Raw genomic sequence first — 16,742 nt, 5'->3', positions numbered from 1 at the left:
AAAATGAGTTAAACTCTTAGTTTCAGACATTTAAACCAACACTACTGTGCAGTAACATAAATATGTAAATTATAAACTACAATAAACAGTGTTGTTCTAGTATTATTTATATGTTATTACAGTATTTATTAATATTTTGAATGTTCTTTTCAAATTGGCGTTTCAGTATCCAATTAGTACCTCATAAAACCGGTTCTACATTTGTTTCCCATGCAATTTCCTGTTTCACCAGATAAGTAACGTGTGTACTGTTGGTAAAGAAAAAAAAAAAGAAAAAAGCCTGTGTTGACTTGGTCTTGGCTGGTTTAAAGTCTCCCAGCCTTAAAAGTAGAACATTGAGCTCTCAAAAATCCTCTAAACCATTTTGAGGCTGATTTAAGATGTTTTCTCAGCAGGGAATGAACAGAGTTTCCCAATAGATGCAAAGGCATGAATGTGTACAGGGCAGTTTGCATGTGGGTCTACGGATCTGTCATAAGATTACAACATTAATCACAAATGAAGCCATAATAAGCGTATGTGTGTGTGTGTGTGTGTGTGTGTGTGTGTGTGTGTGTGTGTGTGTGTGTGTGTGTGTGTGTGTGCAGACGTGGGATGAAGGGCTGGCGGTGACGGCGCGGGCCTGGGCGAGATTTTGTGTCTTTGAACATAACATTCACCTTGAGGAGTTGAGAAGGATGCACCCTACGTTCACTTCTGTGGGTGAAAACCTCTGGGCTGGATATCCATACAACCAATTCACAGTGAAACGTGCAGTGAAGTTATGGGTGGACGAGGTCCAAGATTACGATTACCGTCAGAACCAGTGCTCAAACGTGTGCGGTCACTACACACAGGTACACACTCAGATCAGGTTAAAGCTCAACCAAACACTCAAGTGTTCAAGCATAAGTGAATGAGCCCTCTCTGTATCGCATGTTTTCTGCACGTAAAGGTTGTTTGGGCAGACACCTACAAGGTTGGCTGTGCCGCGCAGGCCTGTCCAAACGGTGTGGCTGAAACATCATTCTCAACAGTGCCAGGAATCATATTTGTGTGCAACTATGCAACAGCGTGAGTATGAAAACCACATTTGTAGGTGTGGCGAATTCTAAACGGTGTATTTTATGCAAAGCACGTTTTCGTTCTGTTCGCACACAACAACATTGTTTTCAACAGAGGCAATTATGACGGCGTTGCTCCATACAGAGAAGGGTCATCGTGCAGTGGATGTGGTCAGACTCAGGAGACGTGTGAAAACAAACTCTGTCGTAAGTGTCAGTAGGCTAACAAACATACTCATCCTTTCCAACAACCGCTTTACTTCACATCGCTCTCGTTCTTCCACAGGAAACTCCACCCGTGATGCACTGCAGAGTAAGACAAGCCTTGATCTCTCAAGCTGAATACACAGATCTGTCCACTTCACTCACAATTATAAATGTCTGACTGTCATCGCAATACAGCAAGTGTGTGCGCACTAATGCTTTTGATGGCGGAAGCTGATTATGTGGCATTAAACCATAAAAAACTCCACAAGATTTCATAAATATGCATTAAATAGGACGAATATACACGCTTAAAAATAAAGTCCATGGGTGTTTCCATGAAGAACCTTTATTTGACATTTGATAGAATGAAACCACTAATATTTGGAGACACTAAAACTAGACTGTAAATCATATTTCCGATGTTTATGCATTTACAAAAATGTATTTCTGTTAACTGAAGCTGTTATTCTGGTTCTGAAGCAAAACTAGTTGAGAAACACTGCAAATGCAACGGCATTCAGACATTTGTAAGAGCGAGTTGAGTGTTTTGGGCGGTTCTGATTATCTTTTCAACAACAGCATCCTGCTATCAAAGTCCCCTAAGCATGAGTGTGTTTGTGTAGGATATCAGTGGACTCCAGACTGGGACCCTGCACTGTCCTCCTGCGGCTCCTTCTGCCTGTCGGTTGTGATTATCAGAGCCATATCTGTCCCGCTCATGTTTGCCTGTTTTTATTGCCTGAATTGTCACCATAACCTGTTAGCATACGAGTGAAACAGCTTGAACTCAACTACACAAAACTAAAGTTCACATTCAGACAATACCATATATCCTCAGGGACAAGGAGGAACATTAACTCTTTGATGCACATTTTATGCAATTACATTAAAGAGTATTAAAGTTACATTCTGACTCCACCCACTGGCAATATTTGAAAAATGCTGGAAAAGTAGGCAGAGCCCAGTGGAGAGGGGGCGTGCATCTGAGATGCATCTCTCTGCAGGCAAGGGCGTGGTTAGCTGGTACTCTCTGACGTCAGAGGGTACCACAACTTTCAATAGGAAAATTCAACTGCAGTAGCCACTGTTCAACCTTAAGAGGGCAGCACTCAGGCGTTTTTACACCATATTTTGTAAAATTAAAACACTTTAAACACAAATGTCAAAAAAAAAAATACTTGAATCAATGAACAGCACTAATAAAGCCCCATTTTACAGATCATTAACTAAAAAAAGTTGGTTTAGGGTTTAGTTACTCTTTAAAAGAGTATAGAGAATAAAGAATAATTAAATTATGCATTAACTTTGTATTTATGTATTGATATTGAAATTTGATTGGATCAAATCTCCCAGGACGCTCTTGTAAAAGAGATTCTTAATCTCAATGTGCTTCTTTTCCTGGTAAAATAAAGGTTATAATCAGGGACGGACTCAGAATCTGTGCGTTCTGGAAAAGTCCAGAACGGCCGTCAAACCGAGGGCCGTCGGCTCACACACACACACACACACACACACACACAAACACACACACACAAAAAGTCTAATAAAGCAATATGAACAGCCAACAGCAGGGCCACTTATATGCTTCGTGTAAAAAACAACAACCGAGGAAGAAGAGTCGGCCTATAGCTACTGACAGAAAGTTAAGGCGCACTTTTAAATTTGCTTACATTATATTTGAATAGCAGTGGTCTCCAACGTGGTGCTGTGAGTTGCCCGCTAAACACATTCTATCCACCGTATTCCTGGCGACCTCACTGCGTTTTGAATTATGGGTGGCACTTCCGGTTTGGGGAACTTCCATTCAAAAAGGCTGAAACGAATCATTTCAAATCATAAGGTTGCCCTACAAATAAAGCTGATCTGTCAGTTTGACTGGATAAGATGTCAATTTTCCTTCATGATTTATTTTCAGACATCATGAGAGTAACGTACACTTGGTATTTTTAACGTGACATGTTATAACAAGAATATCTATGGCAAGAGCTCTTTTCAATCGCTGCTTTCTTTTCCTCGTGATTAATTTCTTTTTTTTTTTCTTATATCCGCTGTAAAAGTATGAAAAAGGACAACATATGCTGCACATTTGTGGTCTGTTCTCCCGAATTTAATTTACGATATTCCATTAATAATTCACAGGAATGCACAAAGAATTTCGTTATTCTCCTCAAATCCTCACGTCTCTTTCCAGGTTTGTTTTTCCAGGTAAATGCAATTTATAATCTGTCAAAATTACGGAAATCACTTTGAAATAGTATCACGTAATGCTGCAAATGAACATTTTTGATTAAGGCAACATAGTTACATAATACATATATTACTACAGTGATAACCCGTCCGTTATTGCTGTGGAAAGACTCGCTCTTTTAGTTGGGGGTATTTGGTCTGTTAAAAGTTTGTTGATGCTTTACACTTATAAATTTCCTTTTAATGTTCGATGGTTGAAGGGTGAGTAGATCGTCTCATTGCGACACTTTTTTAACGTATTGCGTTCATAGAGCGAGTGTTTCACTGTTTGTTTACATCTTAACGGAAGTTACACCCATAATTCGCGCAAAGAGTCATGGGGCGTAGGAATAAGGTAGATAAATAGAGAGCCTAAGTCCCGCCCCTCCGCTTCCGGCTCATGGGACCTTAATTCGGAAAAAATATGTATGGAAGTCAATGGCGAGAGACAACTTATCTTTTTATTCCGTCTGATCTGTGCCCTGAATTACACATATGATGTTTGTCAATTTAAAAGGTAATTATGAAAGTCAAGAAAGTCGCAGTTTGTCATAAAACAGAAGAGTAACGTTTAGTTTTATGTGAAAATCGCTCAATGAACTACATCTCTCGTCTCCCATTATGTACGTCACAAGATCCGTTGCTCGTATGCGTGTATTCTGGCTCAAAACACTCAGGCATGACGGCGTTACGTTACGATTATAAGGTAAGACTTAGAGAAAATGACAGACGTTAGCTTCAGTAAAGTTAGCTTCATTCATTGAGAGAAAAGGTATGACGTCACATGTGCGCCTTCTGGGTTTGTAGTCTTTCTAATTACGTATTTTCACAGTCTTATACCTCAACAGTTTTACATCAAGCTGCGACTTTCTTGACTTTAAAATGTATCTTTTAAATTGACAAACATCATATGTGTAAATCAGGGCACAATTCAAACGAGATCAAAATATTTGTTGTCTCTCGCCATTGACTACCATACAATATTTTTCCGAACTATATGGTCCCATGGTGGTCGACCGGAAGGGGAGGGACTTAGGCTCTCTATAGCCCCAACTTGCCGTCGGGGTTCCAGACTTCGAATGGTATAATTTTGCGCCCTTTTCAACTAAACGTTTCAATTTGAACTTTTGCCTCTACAAAATTACCCAACTCTCTTTGATTATAGGCCTACCTGTCATTTGCGTTGCGTGTGAGAAACATCAAATGGCAAACGCTCAAAAAGCGGAATGAAAGTGGTTTGATCTGAGCAGCGCATTATTAGCTCGGCCCAAAAAACTGAGATCGCGGCCAAAGCACGTTACGCTGATCTCGATCACGCGAACATTAGGCTATTACACAGAGCTGCGCGATCCACTGAGAAGCATTTAAATTCAGCGCAGAATTCTCTATCTCTATTATAAACCCACAAATGACTGTGATTTAGAGAGCATCTTGCAGGTTAGAAGACCCAACAAGTCAATGTATAGAAAAATAATGTAGGAACTAGATTTTCTTTAAAAAAAAAAAACGTATAAATACTCTACAGTGGCTTCTGGAGTCGTTTTTGTGAGAAAATTTTACTTCCGCATCTGAAAATGGGCGTGACGGGCGTGACGTAGCACGAGGGAGAGCGGTCGATTCACACAACAGGGAAAAATGGATCGCAAATGACATTTCGGACGTTGAGGAAATTGTTGACGGACCACAGCCATACAATTATGAGCCTGCTAGGCTGCCAAGAGAGCAGGGACAGGCCAGGATTAATGTTACACAGAACATATTGGAACTTACAATAACAGAAACTAAGCTTTGATCAGGCGTTTGTCATGCTCATTAATATCCGCCCAGACTAACGTTACGTGATATAACTTAGCGGTTTCCCATCGAGAGACAGAGAGATATTTATTCCTGATACATTTTTTGTTCCATAGGTGCTTGTGTGGGAAATGCGAGGCAATGTTTACAGCTGAGGAAAGTCAGTGTTGCAGAGGTGGATGCATACTGGGCCTTAGTGGAAAATGCCAAACTTCCATGGTTGCAGTTAGTGTTACTACAGTAAAGCCATGGTGAATGTTGCTGATCTGTGGACACTGGATAGTTCGTTCATTCATTGCACAATGTTTATTCCTGGTTTCCACGTCAGCGCTGTTTGATCCGTTAATAACGGAGAAATGTGAATATTTTTTAATAAGCCCCCTCCCCAAGCTCCCCCTTGACGCCGGGCCTGCTGGGACATCCATCAGCCCCTGTGGACTCAGTCTGGAAGGTGAAGTCTCACAGCATTTATCCCTCTCTCTGTCTTTAATTCTCATGAATTCAACATGTCATGTTTGAGCTGCCAGCCAGACTTAAATGAAAACACAACATTAAACAAGTTATAAATTACTAGTGTTTAGGGATTAGATTCGCTAGGTCTGGAAAGAGAGGGAAATGATTTGATGTATTACACTGTAGTGTCCTCTGTTGCTCGCACGAGGAACTGCATTCTTCAGGAGTAGTTCGTGGTTTGATGTTATGCACATAAACTAAAGAAAGATATTTGTTCTTACAGTTACTGAGAAGTTTAGATGCCTATGCTAATGCTATTCCTAGTTAGCACCTAGACTAGTTGGCAATCACTTTTTATCAGACAAGTTCAAGTCTGGTTCACTTTGCAACGTATTCTGGACAAGACCCGCCCACTTAGACAGGAAGAGACCGTCTTAATGACACATGAAGCGGCCAATCACAGTTCAGTACACAGACTGGTTTGCAGTCTATTGTTAAAAAAAAAAAAAAAACTGGAATCAAAGCAAGTGGTTCTCATCTAATATCCAAGCATTTCATGAAGAAAACCTTTAGAAATATATTCTTAAATGAGACTTCCTTAATAGTGCTCATTGTAAACATGCCAGATATTGCATAAAAACTATTGTGTGCAAAATGCATCACAGGATCAATGAATGGTTGAATAATATGGATTGATGTTGTTTATGCCAAAGTCTGACCCATAACATCTACATGTAAAAACAGATATTGAGTTACATCAGACCAGGTGACAAGACAGTTTGCTGGTCTTACCTGACATTAATGAGAAGATCTCAGCTGCTGAACTCCATCCCTGTTACTATCTACTGGAGGTAGAGGCAATACTGAATACCAAACCTTTGGGCTATACCTCATCCAGTGACTCCTAATGTCCTCTTGATGGGGCGGCTTGATGGAGCACTACCTCCAGTTGTCTACCCTAAGAGCCTGGCGACTAAGCCGGCTGAGATGGCGACACTGCCAAGTTATAGCAGATCACTTCTGGACAATACAATGGTTTTTAAATCAATAAACTCCTTTTTAAATAAATATTTAGTGTCAAATTATTTATTTATTTTGAAGGTAGCCATGCAATAAGCGGGATAATGTATAGTGAGCCGGTTGTTATAATAGTGAATAACAACCCCGACAGGCTGAACGGGATCCCGACGCGAAGTGGAGTAATAACTATACATTATCCCTTACATGTATGAGGGGAGGAGTCAATAGATTGTATATTAGTGCTATGATAATGTGGCTTATGTAAGAGTGCTAACATAGTAATGTGTAATAGTGTTGCTGTTGTTAGAGTGCTGCTCTTTGTCTGTTACAGGGAAACCACATCAAGATACCAGCACAATGCATACGTTACACTCCCATCAGATCAAAACTGTGTCCTTTGTGCCCACATCTCTATGACTGCTTGCTCGCTTGACACTCGCTTTTACCCATAACGCTCCTCAAAGCCCATTTGCTATAAGCCTCTTTCTCTGTCCCTCGGAGTGATTGATTAATGTATGTTAACTGGTGGCTCCCCCCCTCTGATGTTCATCTTCTCATACTTGTCAAAATAAACCAGTTCAAGTTGATTACTTACATCTCTGTCGTGTTCTGACCGACACACCTGGTACACTGCTAAACACACCTGAAACCAGCCCTTATCATCTTTAAGAAGTAGCCTTCGCTACATCGTGGCAGTGTTAAAATGTGCTTTATAAATTAACTAAACTTGAAACTTAAGACTCCAACATGCACAGATTTAATAACACATCATGATCTTCACTGCTCAACTCGACTGACAGGAATGGCAGCATGACCTACAATTGGCCGTTTATTTGTTTATCTCAATAATTTGCTTACGGTATATATTATTTTCAAAGACCTACTTCATTGATTGTGGTCATCTGCATTAGTTATGCATTACTAGAATTTGCATTTGCACTATACATTGAGATATACTAGCACTTACTCACTGACATGAATGTAATCCTACATATAAAAGATTTACACATGCATCCAATTAAGTTTTTTTTTTTTTAAATGGAGCAAAATGCCAGAACAATTTGATTTATACATTTGATAATTTATACAGATCAATAAAATCCCATTGGAAATGACGCATATTGCGTCTTAAGGTTTTCCGTGCATCCAGACGCTAACCGTGCGTCACCGTTTACATCGGGATATTGCCAATTGATTGCAAATTCCATGTAAACAGGAGTAACTCACTCTGCTCACGCATGTAAACGGGTTATTCCGAATGTTTCAGAAACCCAAATAGTGACCTTAACCCGACCATAACCCGAACATTGACAGCTTGTAAACGTAGCCTAGTCATTGACAAATTCATTTTTAACAGTCGCTTGTCGCCACCTACTGGTGTAACGGTGTAATTGATACAATCTTTATTTTGAAGTGTTTCAAGCTACTTTCAAAAGGTGTTTTACTCTATTTTGCTCGCTTCTGTACACAGTGTTTATATCAGAACCAGCACTTCTGTGTCAATTTAAATTATTGTAACACAGAAATGATGATACTGCGTGGTTGAAAAGACTGCTTTTGAAGCCGTTTCAAACCTATACATGACAACTGCTCTCTCCGCCAATGCAGATCTGAATCAGTGTGATCATGTTCACTTTCACAATAAATAACTCTCACCAGTTTGTAAGCGGGTCCAGCTGGGTCAGTATGGAGTTGAGCATCTTCTCGGTCTGAGCCAACCTCTGCTCCAGCTCATTCAGCTGATTCTCTGGAAATAAATGGTATATAGCCTATGAGTACATGAAATAAATGGTGAGATATTAGAAACGCAAAATTCAGCATTTTCATTCATGCACACAGACCCGTCTCCTCTGACTTCTTCACTCCTCGAGCCGCTTTGGCTTTTTGTGCTTCAGAATCACTCGCAGACTTTATCTGCAAACACAAAAACACAAACCCATGTTGCTTTGGCCTCTATAACGAAGCCTATTTTTAGGACCATTCATTTTTTATGCATTGTGCCATCATTTCCTTGACCTTTCGTGAATGCAGAAGAAACATTACTGTATTCTGCATAACAACAACAGAAAAGTCATCACCTTTAGAAACTTATAAGCGGCAAAGAGCCCGACTCCGATGGCGTAGATGGGCATGAGAGTGAAGACGTAGCCCTTATTGTTGCTGTTGGATTTGTATTTGTCGCTTTTCATCTCCTGCTCCATGAGTTTCTTCATCTGATGTATGTTCTCCACACTCTGGGACATCTGAGGCGCTGCGTTCTTGTGGAACTGCTGCTGACTTTTCACGCTACCAGGACCCACACCGGAACCAGGACCTGCAGAACAACACACAGACCCACAATCCCCAAAATATACATCAGATTCTCCAGGGAGACAATCTACAAACTACTGTGAACATGAAAATGATATCTAAATGATTGCTTGGTGCACAACACCAAAATATAAATGATATCTAAAAATGAAACAAAAGTTTCTCTCAAGTGTATTTAATGTTTCCAGAATGTATGCAAACATGTAATATTTACATATAATTTTAACATCTTTAAAAGCAAATATGCATAAAAGCAAATTACACTTTTAATTTAAAAAAATAATAATTTGATTTTAAACATTAGGATTTGATAACTGGGACAAAATATAAATATCTAAAAATAAAATAAAAGTCACCCAAATGTATTTTATGTGTTTTAAAGTACAGAATGTACATAAACATATATAACATTTAGATATTAGTTTAGCACGTTTGAATGTAAATACGGATAAATGAAAATGACAGCTTCCTCTGCACTTTTACTAAAATAATTTTGAACATGAAAATGACATTAAAGGTCCCGTTCTTCGTGATCCCATGTTTCAAACTTTAGTTAGTGTGTAATGTTGCTGTTAGAGCATAAATAATATCTGTAAAATTATAAAGCTCAAAGTTCAATGCCAAGCGAGATATTTTAATTAACAGAAGTCGCCTACATCGAACGGCTTGTTTGGACTACATCCCTCTACTTCCTTCTTTAATGATGTCACTAGAACCGTTTCTTGACTAACCTCCGCCCACAGGAATGCTCCCTCAACTCTACTGGCTACTTGCGCACTTCTTATAACTTAGCCTACTGTGTTTACTCAGCTCTTACGGTGATTTTCTGAAGTAAAACTGACGCTTCATCTTTTGTGATGTACAATAAACTTCATTAAACTCATCAGTATGTTTGATCATCATTCGGACCTGATCCGAAACAGCAGACTTGTAGGCTATTAATAAATAATGGATACATACAAGCAGATGACAAATACGTTATAATAACCGTAATTAAACTACTAAACTATACCTGTTTCATCTCTATACAGCACTCTGACTCTGTAGGCATTATTGTCCGACTCGAAATGAACACCGTTACTAAGAGTTTCTGATATTATCATCATTCCCGTGAGATGTTATTGTTCTGACAGACTGAGCGCGAGCTCATGAAGCTCCGCCCCCTGGGTCGTCCAGCAGCAGCTTATTTGCATTTAAAGGGGACACACTAAACAGCTCGTTTTTCTGAGCCCCAAAAAATGTCAATTTAAACATGCTGTAAAAAATGATCTGTTGGGTATTTTGAGCTGAAACTTCACATACACACTCTGGGGACATCGGAGACTTATTTTACATCTTGTGAAAAGGGGCATAATACGGGACCTTTAAACATTAGGATTTTTGAGAACTGGAACAAAATATAACTATCTAAAAATCAAACTCAAATGTGTTTTAAGGCACAGGATGCATGTAAACATGCTTTATTCACATATAAATATGTAAAATATCAATGAAAGCAGATATGCATAAAAGCAAAATGACAGCTTGCTCTGCACTTTCACTAAATATTATTTAGAATATAATAATGATAATAAACATTGTGATTTATTTGCTGGGTGCACAAGACAAAATATAAATATCTAAAAATAAAAGTTAAACAAATGTATTTTATCAGCGTATTTAGACACATTTAGACGCAGTCATAATCATAATCTTTTACCGGTTCTTTGTGGCAAGCTTTATGCTTGCGGTCGTGCGCTTGAGTGCGGTTATATTACGTAACCTACGCTTATTATCCTGTAGGGTAGGCTATATAAGTAATTAAATTAATATAAAGGGGCGATTTGTCCACGAATGACTTAAATGAACAACTAGCCTATAGTCGACTAGGAAAAATTTTTTTAGTTGGAAGCAGACCTTATTCCACATATTTTCGAACCAGGCAACAGGACATCTGATCTGGGTTGAGCGAGCGACACTGCGGAATGAACGAGCGGAGCGGAATATTCAGAAATGCGCTCTCCACTCACGAGCTCTCAGCTCTGATCGGAACAAACCCGAACCTCACTGTCTGCTGAACTTGCGCAGAAATATCACAATATAACCAGCTTTTTAAAATGGTTTTTAAAACTAAACACTCTTTTAGCACAAATTATGAGTTTATTGGCGATTTTTTTATATAATTATTGACAAAATTAGAATATAGCCTAGTAAAAAAAAAAATAATAATCATTTTTTTAAGTTTTGGGTGGGCCTGCTGAAAAGTGGGGCCGTGCATGCCTGAGCAACAGGACATCGTCTTTCAAAACATAACCTGCGCGAAAGAGAGTAAAAAAAAATGAATGCGTCATTGTACCCAGCACTTCTGAAAATGCACTTCCGAATGCGTCTCTGTCCCCAGCACATTTCAAACCAAACTGACGCCCATGCTTGTATCCATCCATATTATTAGAAATCTACTGTTGGGTATTTACATTTTGTAATTATTAGATTAACGTATAGAGTTTTACTTGTTTGACATTTATGAACTGAAAGAAATAATGCCCACATTGTCAACTAAGATTGGCTAACTGAGTTTGGCTAAAATTTGGCTGGATTTAAACATGTATGTTTTCAGTAACTGCTTAAAAAATATTTTGTAATTTAGAATTGCTAAACATGTCTATTTAGGGGACATCACAGCCCCCTGTCTTTATCAGAAATGTCCTGTTCACTTTGAAGGGTTAAAATTTAAGAATCTATTTCAGATATGCTTCCTTACATAACATCACAGTGAAGAATACTGATTTTAGCTTTTAAGGTTAAGATCTCCACAAAGTTGCAATTCCTGTTTTCTTTAGCCCCAGTTTCACTCAGACTGATGGGATTAGCACACGAATGATTCACTGAGAATCTCACCTTTTGTTACCTTAAGGCTTAACCTGTATACTCATTTACATGCTTTATTTGAATTTGTCTCCACCCCCAAAAGTCCCAAAAATGCCTATAAGATAACATTTATTTTAAAAGTTATGTAAAAGTTAGTGAAGTTATGTTAGATCAGATTATGTAGGATTCTTGCAGCCACGTACAGCGGAGTTCTCAATAAAGAATAACTTCCGTTGAACGCGATCCCGACTGTCTCCTGGTCTCTGCTTTGAAGAAAGAAAAACTTTACAACACTTTCTCACTGTTACACACCTATTTAAGGCTCTTTCTCAAGGACACCACAGTGGTATTGAAGAGGCAGGGGACAAATGCTGTTCCCCCCAACTGATCTAACACCAATTTAAAGCAGAAAATCTTTATACAATAAAATGTAATGCATGTTGATTACCTTTTTCTAATGTTTCATTCATGATTCATTCATCTTGTTCCATGGTTTTTTAAATTTAGCTGTAGACCATAAAAATATTTTGAAAATAAGTGCATGTCATTTACCTCAATTTTTTTTTTTTTTTTTTTTAAAAACAAATATATTCTCTTCCCTTAGATGCTGTGAAGAGGTGGAGCCCAAATGCTACAGACACTGAAATTGATGCAGCAATGACAGAACACCTGAAACATGCTCCAGGAAGAGCTGAACAATGTGTTTAAAGGATAGCTTAGTCTCTCGCCGCTGAGAGACTAAGCAAGGACTTTTGCACTTATGACGCAAAAATAAAACATCTGAGAAGAAAATCACTTTTCTTGCTCTTGTTTATTGCATTTGCACAGATTGATGTTTCTCGATGGTACGAAGTTTAGTGGTCAACAAAGAATACATCGTCCCTGCTCACCCCCTTTCCCCCTCACAATCAGTGAACAGGTGACTAATATTCACATTCCTACATAATCCCGTGACCCTACACCGTGATCACGTGACAATCAAACCCATTGACGCTTTCATGTCTACTACACTCATGTTTCAAACCTATATACCTTTCTATGTTATGCTAAACACAAAGATGTTTGGAAGAATGTTTGTAACCAAGCAGATGTCGCTTCCCATTTAACTACCATAATCATTTTTTCTCCAATAATGGTAGTCAATGGATGCTCTATTTGCTTGGTTGCAAACATTCTTCAAACATCTTCTTTTGTGTTCAGCAGAAGAAAGAAACTCAACAGGTTTGGAATTTGGTGAGTAAATTACTTATTTTTCATTTTTGGGTGAACTATATTTATATAATAATTCAGTATTTTGCAATTGGTATTTTAGTTTGGTTAACAAATAGAGAGCTTAGAATTATAAGGTTCTATCTCCGTTTATTGTAGTTTATTGAGCATCAAAGTTTTTAAACTCGGTTTATGTTTGTGAGATGGAACCTTTTTATTATATTAATAACTACTAACAAATTTTTTTTTACAAAAATAACACCACACAGGCATTAATAAACACCTAATGGATCAGATTTTTTTTAAAAACTCAATTTCGAACCTGGAGCGCTTTGGGAGGAAGTGCTTCATAGCATGTGACGCTTTCTGTACCTCGGCGAATCTCTCCGCAAAGTCCTTCACGGAGGATCGAAGAGGCCGGCGGGAGAAAGCGGGGCGTCGAGGAACGTGGTGCACTCGGACTCGGCCATCTCCGAGAGCGTCAGCCACAGGTACCTCTCAGTCACGGTGAGAGAGGACATAGTCCGCCCAATGGCCTGTGCTGTGGACTTAGTGGCACGGAGAGCGAGGTCCGTGGCGCTCCTCAAGTCCGGCACGCAGATCGCTTCAGGTCCCTTCTTATCCAGCCTTCGGAGGAGATCAGCCTGGAAGATCTGCAGTGTGGCCATGGTGTGCAGCACTGACGCAGCTTGCCCGGCGGCGGAGAAAGCGCGGCGGAGCAGGCTTGACGTTGTGCGGCAAGCTTTCGAGGGTAGGGCCAGCTTAGCGCGCCGTCCAGCGGAGGGCGGGCATAAGTGGGCCGCTATCGCCTCTTCGACAAACTCCATGATTGAAAAATGGATTCATAGAACTTAAAAAGAGAAAAATTCACATTTTTAACTCAAGGCTTCTCAATTAAGAATAGCTCTTTTTCAAGGTCTGTTCCTCCAAGTTCTTTAAGAATATACAAACAATAATCAATCCATGGCATACTATCGGAGCAGTACAACAGTTTTTGCAATGTTTGTAGTCTCATTGCTGCAATTTTGGATTGAACATGTATAAGGCCTTGACCTCCCTCTGCAACGGGAAGATAAAGCACTCCAGGAGGGAGCCAATGATGGCCATTCCAAAAAAAAAAAAAAAATCAACAAATGCCTTTTGAACCTTTGAAAGCAATTCTTTAGGGGGATCCAACACTGTGACCTTATGCCACAACATTGAAGCGGTCAGATTATTAATCACCAGGCATCTCCCTCTATATGAAAGCTGTGGGAGAATCCACTTCCACTTTTGAATTTTACTGATAACCCGGTCAACCACTCCTTCCCAGTTCTTCTCCATATACTGCTCAGTTCCAAAATAGATGCCTAGAACTTTTAAACCATCCTGTGCCCATTTACAATGATTTGGCAAATTAGGAGGTCCTGAAATATGGCAATCCCCCATCAACAAAGAAGCACATTTTTCCCAATTTATGCCTGCAGGGGTAGCTTTCTGAAAAATATTCAAACATGAACTAATATTGTCAATATCATTTGAATTCCTAATTATCAGAGTTACATCATCTGCATATGCTAAAAGTTTTACCTGGGGAACTTTTGGGCAGCCAGGAACACCAATACCACATAATCTGGTTCTCAACAGGCTTCAAAAAGGCTCAATAGAAATAGCATAGAGTAAACCGGATAGAGGACACCCTTGTCTTATTCCTCTTGTCACTGAAAAAGGTCTTGTTAGTGTTTCATTTACTCTTAACATGCTATAAATATCACTGTACATGAGCTTAATAAAAGACACAAAACGATGACCAAAGACAAAAGCCTCAAGAGTCTTAAATAAATAAGAGTGGTCCACTCTATCAAAGGCTTTTTCTTGGTCCAAAGAGAGAAGACCAATGTCAAGTCAAGTCAAGTCAAGTTTATTTATATAGCGCTTTTCACAACACAGGTTGTATCAAAGCAGCTTCACAGTAATAAATTAGAACAATACATCAATGTTTGTTTCTAGTGGAACGTCTACGTTCGGTAATGCTGATCAATAGTATCGTTGATTGATTAATTCAATTAAATATCCCCAAATATCCCCAACTGAGCAAGCCAAAGGCAACAGTGGCAAGGAACCGAAAAACTCCATCAGGTGACCTAATGGAGAAAAAAAAAAAACCTTGGGAGAACCCGGGCTCAGTCGGGGGCCAGTTCTCCTCTGGCGTTTATGAACTAGAGGTCGGATTTAACTGTAGGATTAAAAGTATTATATGAATGCCTGGCTGAAGAGATGCGTCTTTAATCTAGTTTTAAACTGGGAGAGCGAGTCTGAGCAACGAACAGTATCCGGAAGACTATTCCAGAGTTTTGGTGCTAAATGTGAAAATGCTCTCCCTCCTTTGGTGGATCTGGATATCCTAGGTATGACCAAAAGCCTCGAATTTAGTGACCTTAAAGAGCGCGATGGATTATAGGGCGATAGAAGATCGGTTAAATAGACTGGAGCTAAGCCGTTTAGGGCTTTATAAGTCAGTAGCAATACCTTGTAATTAATACGGGACTTTATAGGTAACCAATGTAGGGATGATAAAATCGGTGTTATATGATCATATTTTCTTGATCTAGTTAGAACTCTAGCGGCGGCATTTTGGACTAACTGTAGCTTGTTTATTAAGGATGCAGGACAACCGGCTAATAACGCATTACAGTAATCTAGTCTCGAGGTCATGAATGCATGAACTAACTTTTCTGCGTCAGAAACTGATAGCATATTACGTAGCTTAGCAATGTTTCTAAGGTGGAAAAAGGCTGTTCTTGTAACATATGAAATATGATTTTCAAAAGACAGGTTGCAGTCTAATATAACACCCAGGTCTTTTACTGTAGAGGATGAAGTAACAGGACATCCTACTATGTTAAAGTTGTATTGTGAGAGGTTTTGTGGGTGGTTTTTTGAACCGATAAGTAGTACCTCTGTCTTGTCTGGATTTAATAAAAGAAAATTATGCGTCATCCAATCTTTTATATCTTTAACACACTCTGTCAATTTGGATAATTTAGCGTTTTCATCTGGCCGTGATGAAATATAGATTTGAGTGTCATCAGCATAACAATGGAAACTAATTCCATGTTTCCTTATAATATTTCCAAGTGGTAGCATATATATTGAGAATAATAGAGGGCCTAACACAGATCCCTGCGGCACTCCATAGTTTACTGGAGTTATGATCGATTTTTCTCCATTTAAATAAACAAAATGGTAGCGGTCAGATAAATACGATCTAAACCAGCTTAATGCTTGTCCTTGAACACCAGTATAATTTTGTAGTCGATCTAAGAGTATTGTATGATCTATAGTATCGAACGCAGCACTAAGATCAAGTAAAACTAATATTGAGATACAGCCTTGGTCAGAAGCTAAAAGTAAATCATTTGTGATTTTAACAAGCGCAGTTTCAGTGCTATGATGCGGCCTGAATCCAGACTGAAACTTTTCATAGGTGTCATTTTCTTGTAAGAAAGAGCCCAGTTGAGCGGACACAACTTTTTCTAGTATTTTAGACATAAAAGGTAGATTTGAAATGGGTCTATAATTTACTAGATTATTCGGATCTAATTGTGGTTTCTTAATGAGAGGTTTTATAACTGCCAGTTTAAATGTTCTTGG

The 16,742-nt window shown here is 39.0% G+C and overlaps 2 protein-coding genes across 7 annotated transcripts in view; one reads left to right on the top strand and one right to left on the bottom strand.

The window, feature by feature from the left end:
* LOC308689733 (cytidine monophosphate-N-acetylneuraminic acid hydroxylase) overlaps positions 1-6,219 on the top strand; it is a 34,660-nt gene extending 28,441 nt beyond the window's left edge. For 3 of the 5 annotated variants that reach the window (XR_014030049.1, XR_014030050.1, XR_014030051.1), the window contains 5 exons: positions 588-836; positions 935-1,053; positions 1,159-1,250; positions 1,330-1,356; positions 1,874-3,129. The gene's annotated coding sequence lies outside the window, so the exon portion shown is untranslated. Of the gene's footprint in view, positions 1-587; positions 837-934; positions 1,054-1,158; positions 1,251-1,329; positions 1,357-1,873; positions 3,130-5,386 lie in introns of those variants that run through there. The other 2 variants (XR_014030048.1, XR_014030052.1) reach the window with 2 other exon arrangements.
* Positions 1-16,742, bottom strand: part of LOC308689745 (uncharacterized protein) — an 84,159-nt gene that overhangs the window by 43,792 nt on the left and 23,625 nt on the right. For both annotated transcript variants that reach the window (XM_081363634.1, XM_081363633.1), the window contains exons 2-4: positions 8,822-9,057; positions 8,585-8,657; positions 8,400-8,490 (exon numbers count right to left, since the gene is read on the bottom strand). In XM_081363634.1, coding sequence (XP_081219760.1) covers positions 8,400-8,490; positions 8,585-8,657; positions 8,822-9,057 — 400 coding nt within the window. The remainder of the gene's footprint in view (positions 1-8,399; positions 8,491-8,584; positions 8,658-8,821; positions 9,058-16,742) is intronic.

The sequence above is a fragment of the Scardinius erythrophthalmus genome, assembly GCF_964197995.2.
Source record: "Scardinius erythrophthalmus genome assembly, chromosome: 4".
In the NCBI taxonomy this organism is placed as follows: domain Eukaryota; kingdom Metazoa; phylum Chordata; class Actinopteri; order Cypriniformes; family Leuciscidae; genus Scardinius; species Scardinius erythrophthalmus.
This window is presented reverse-complemented; position numbering and strand designations above follow the sequence as displayed.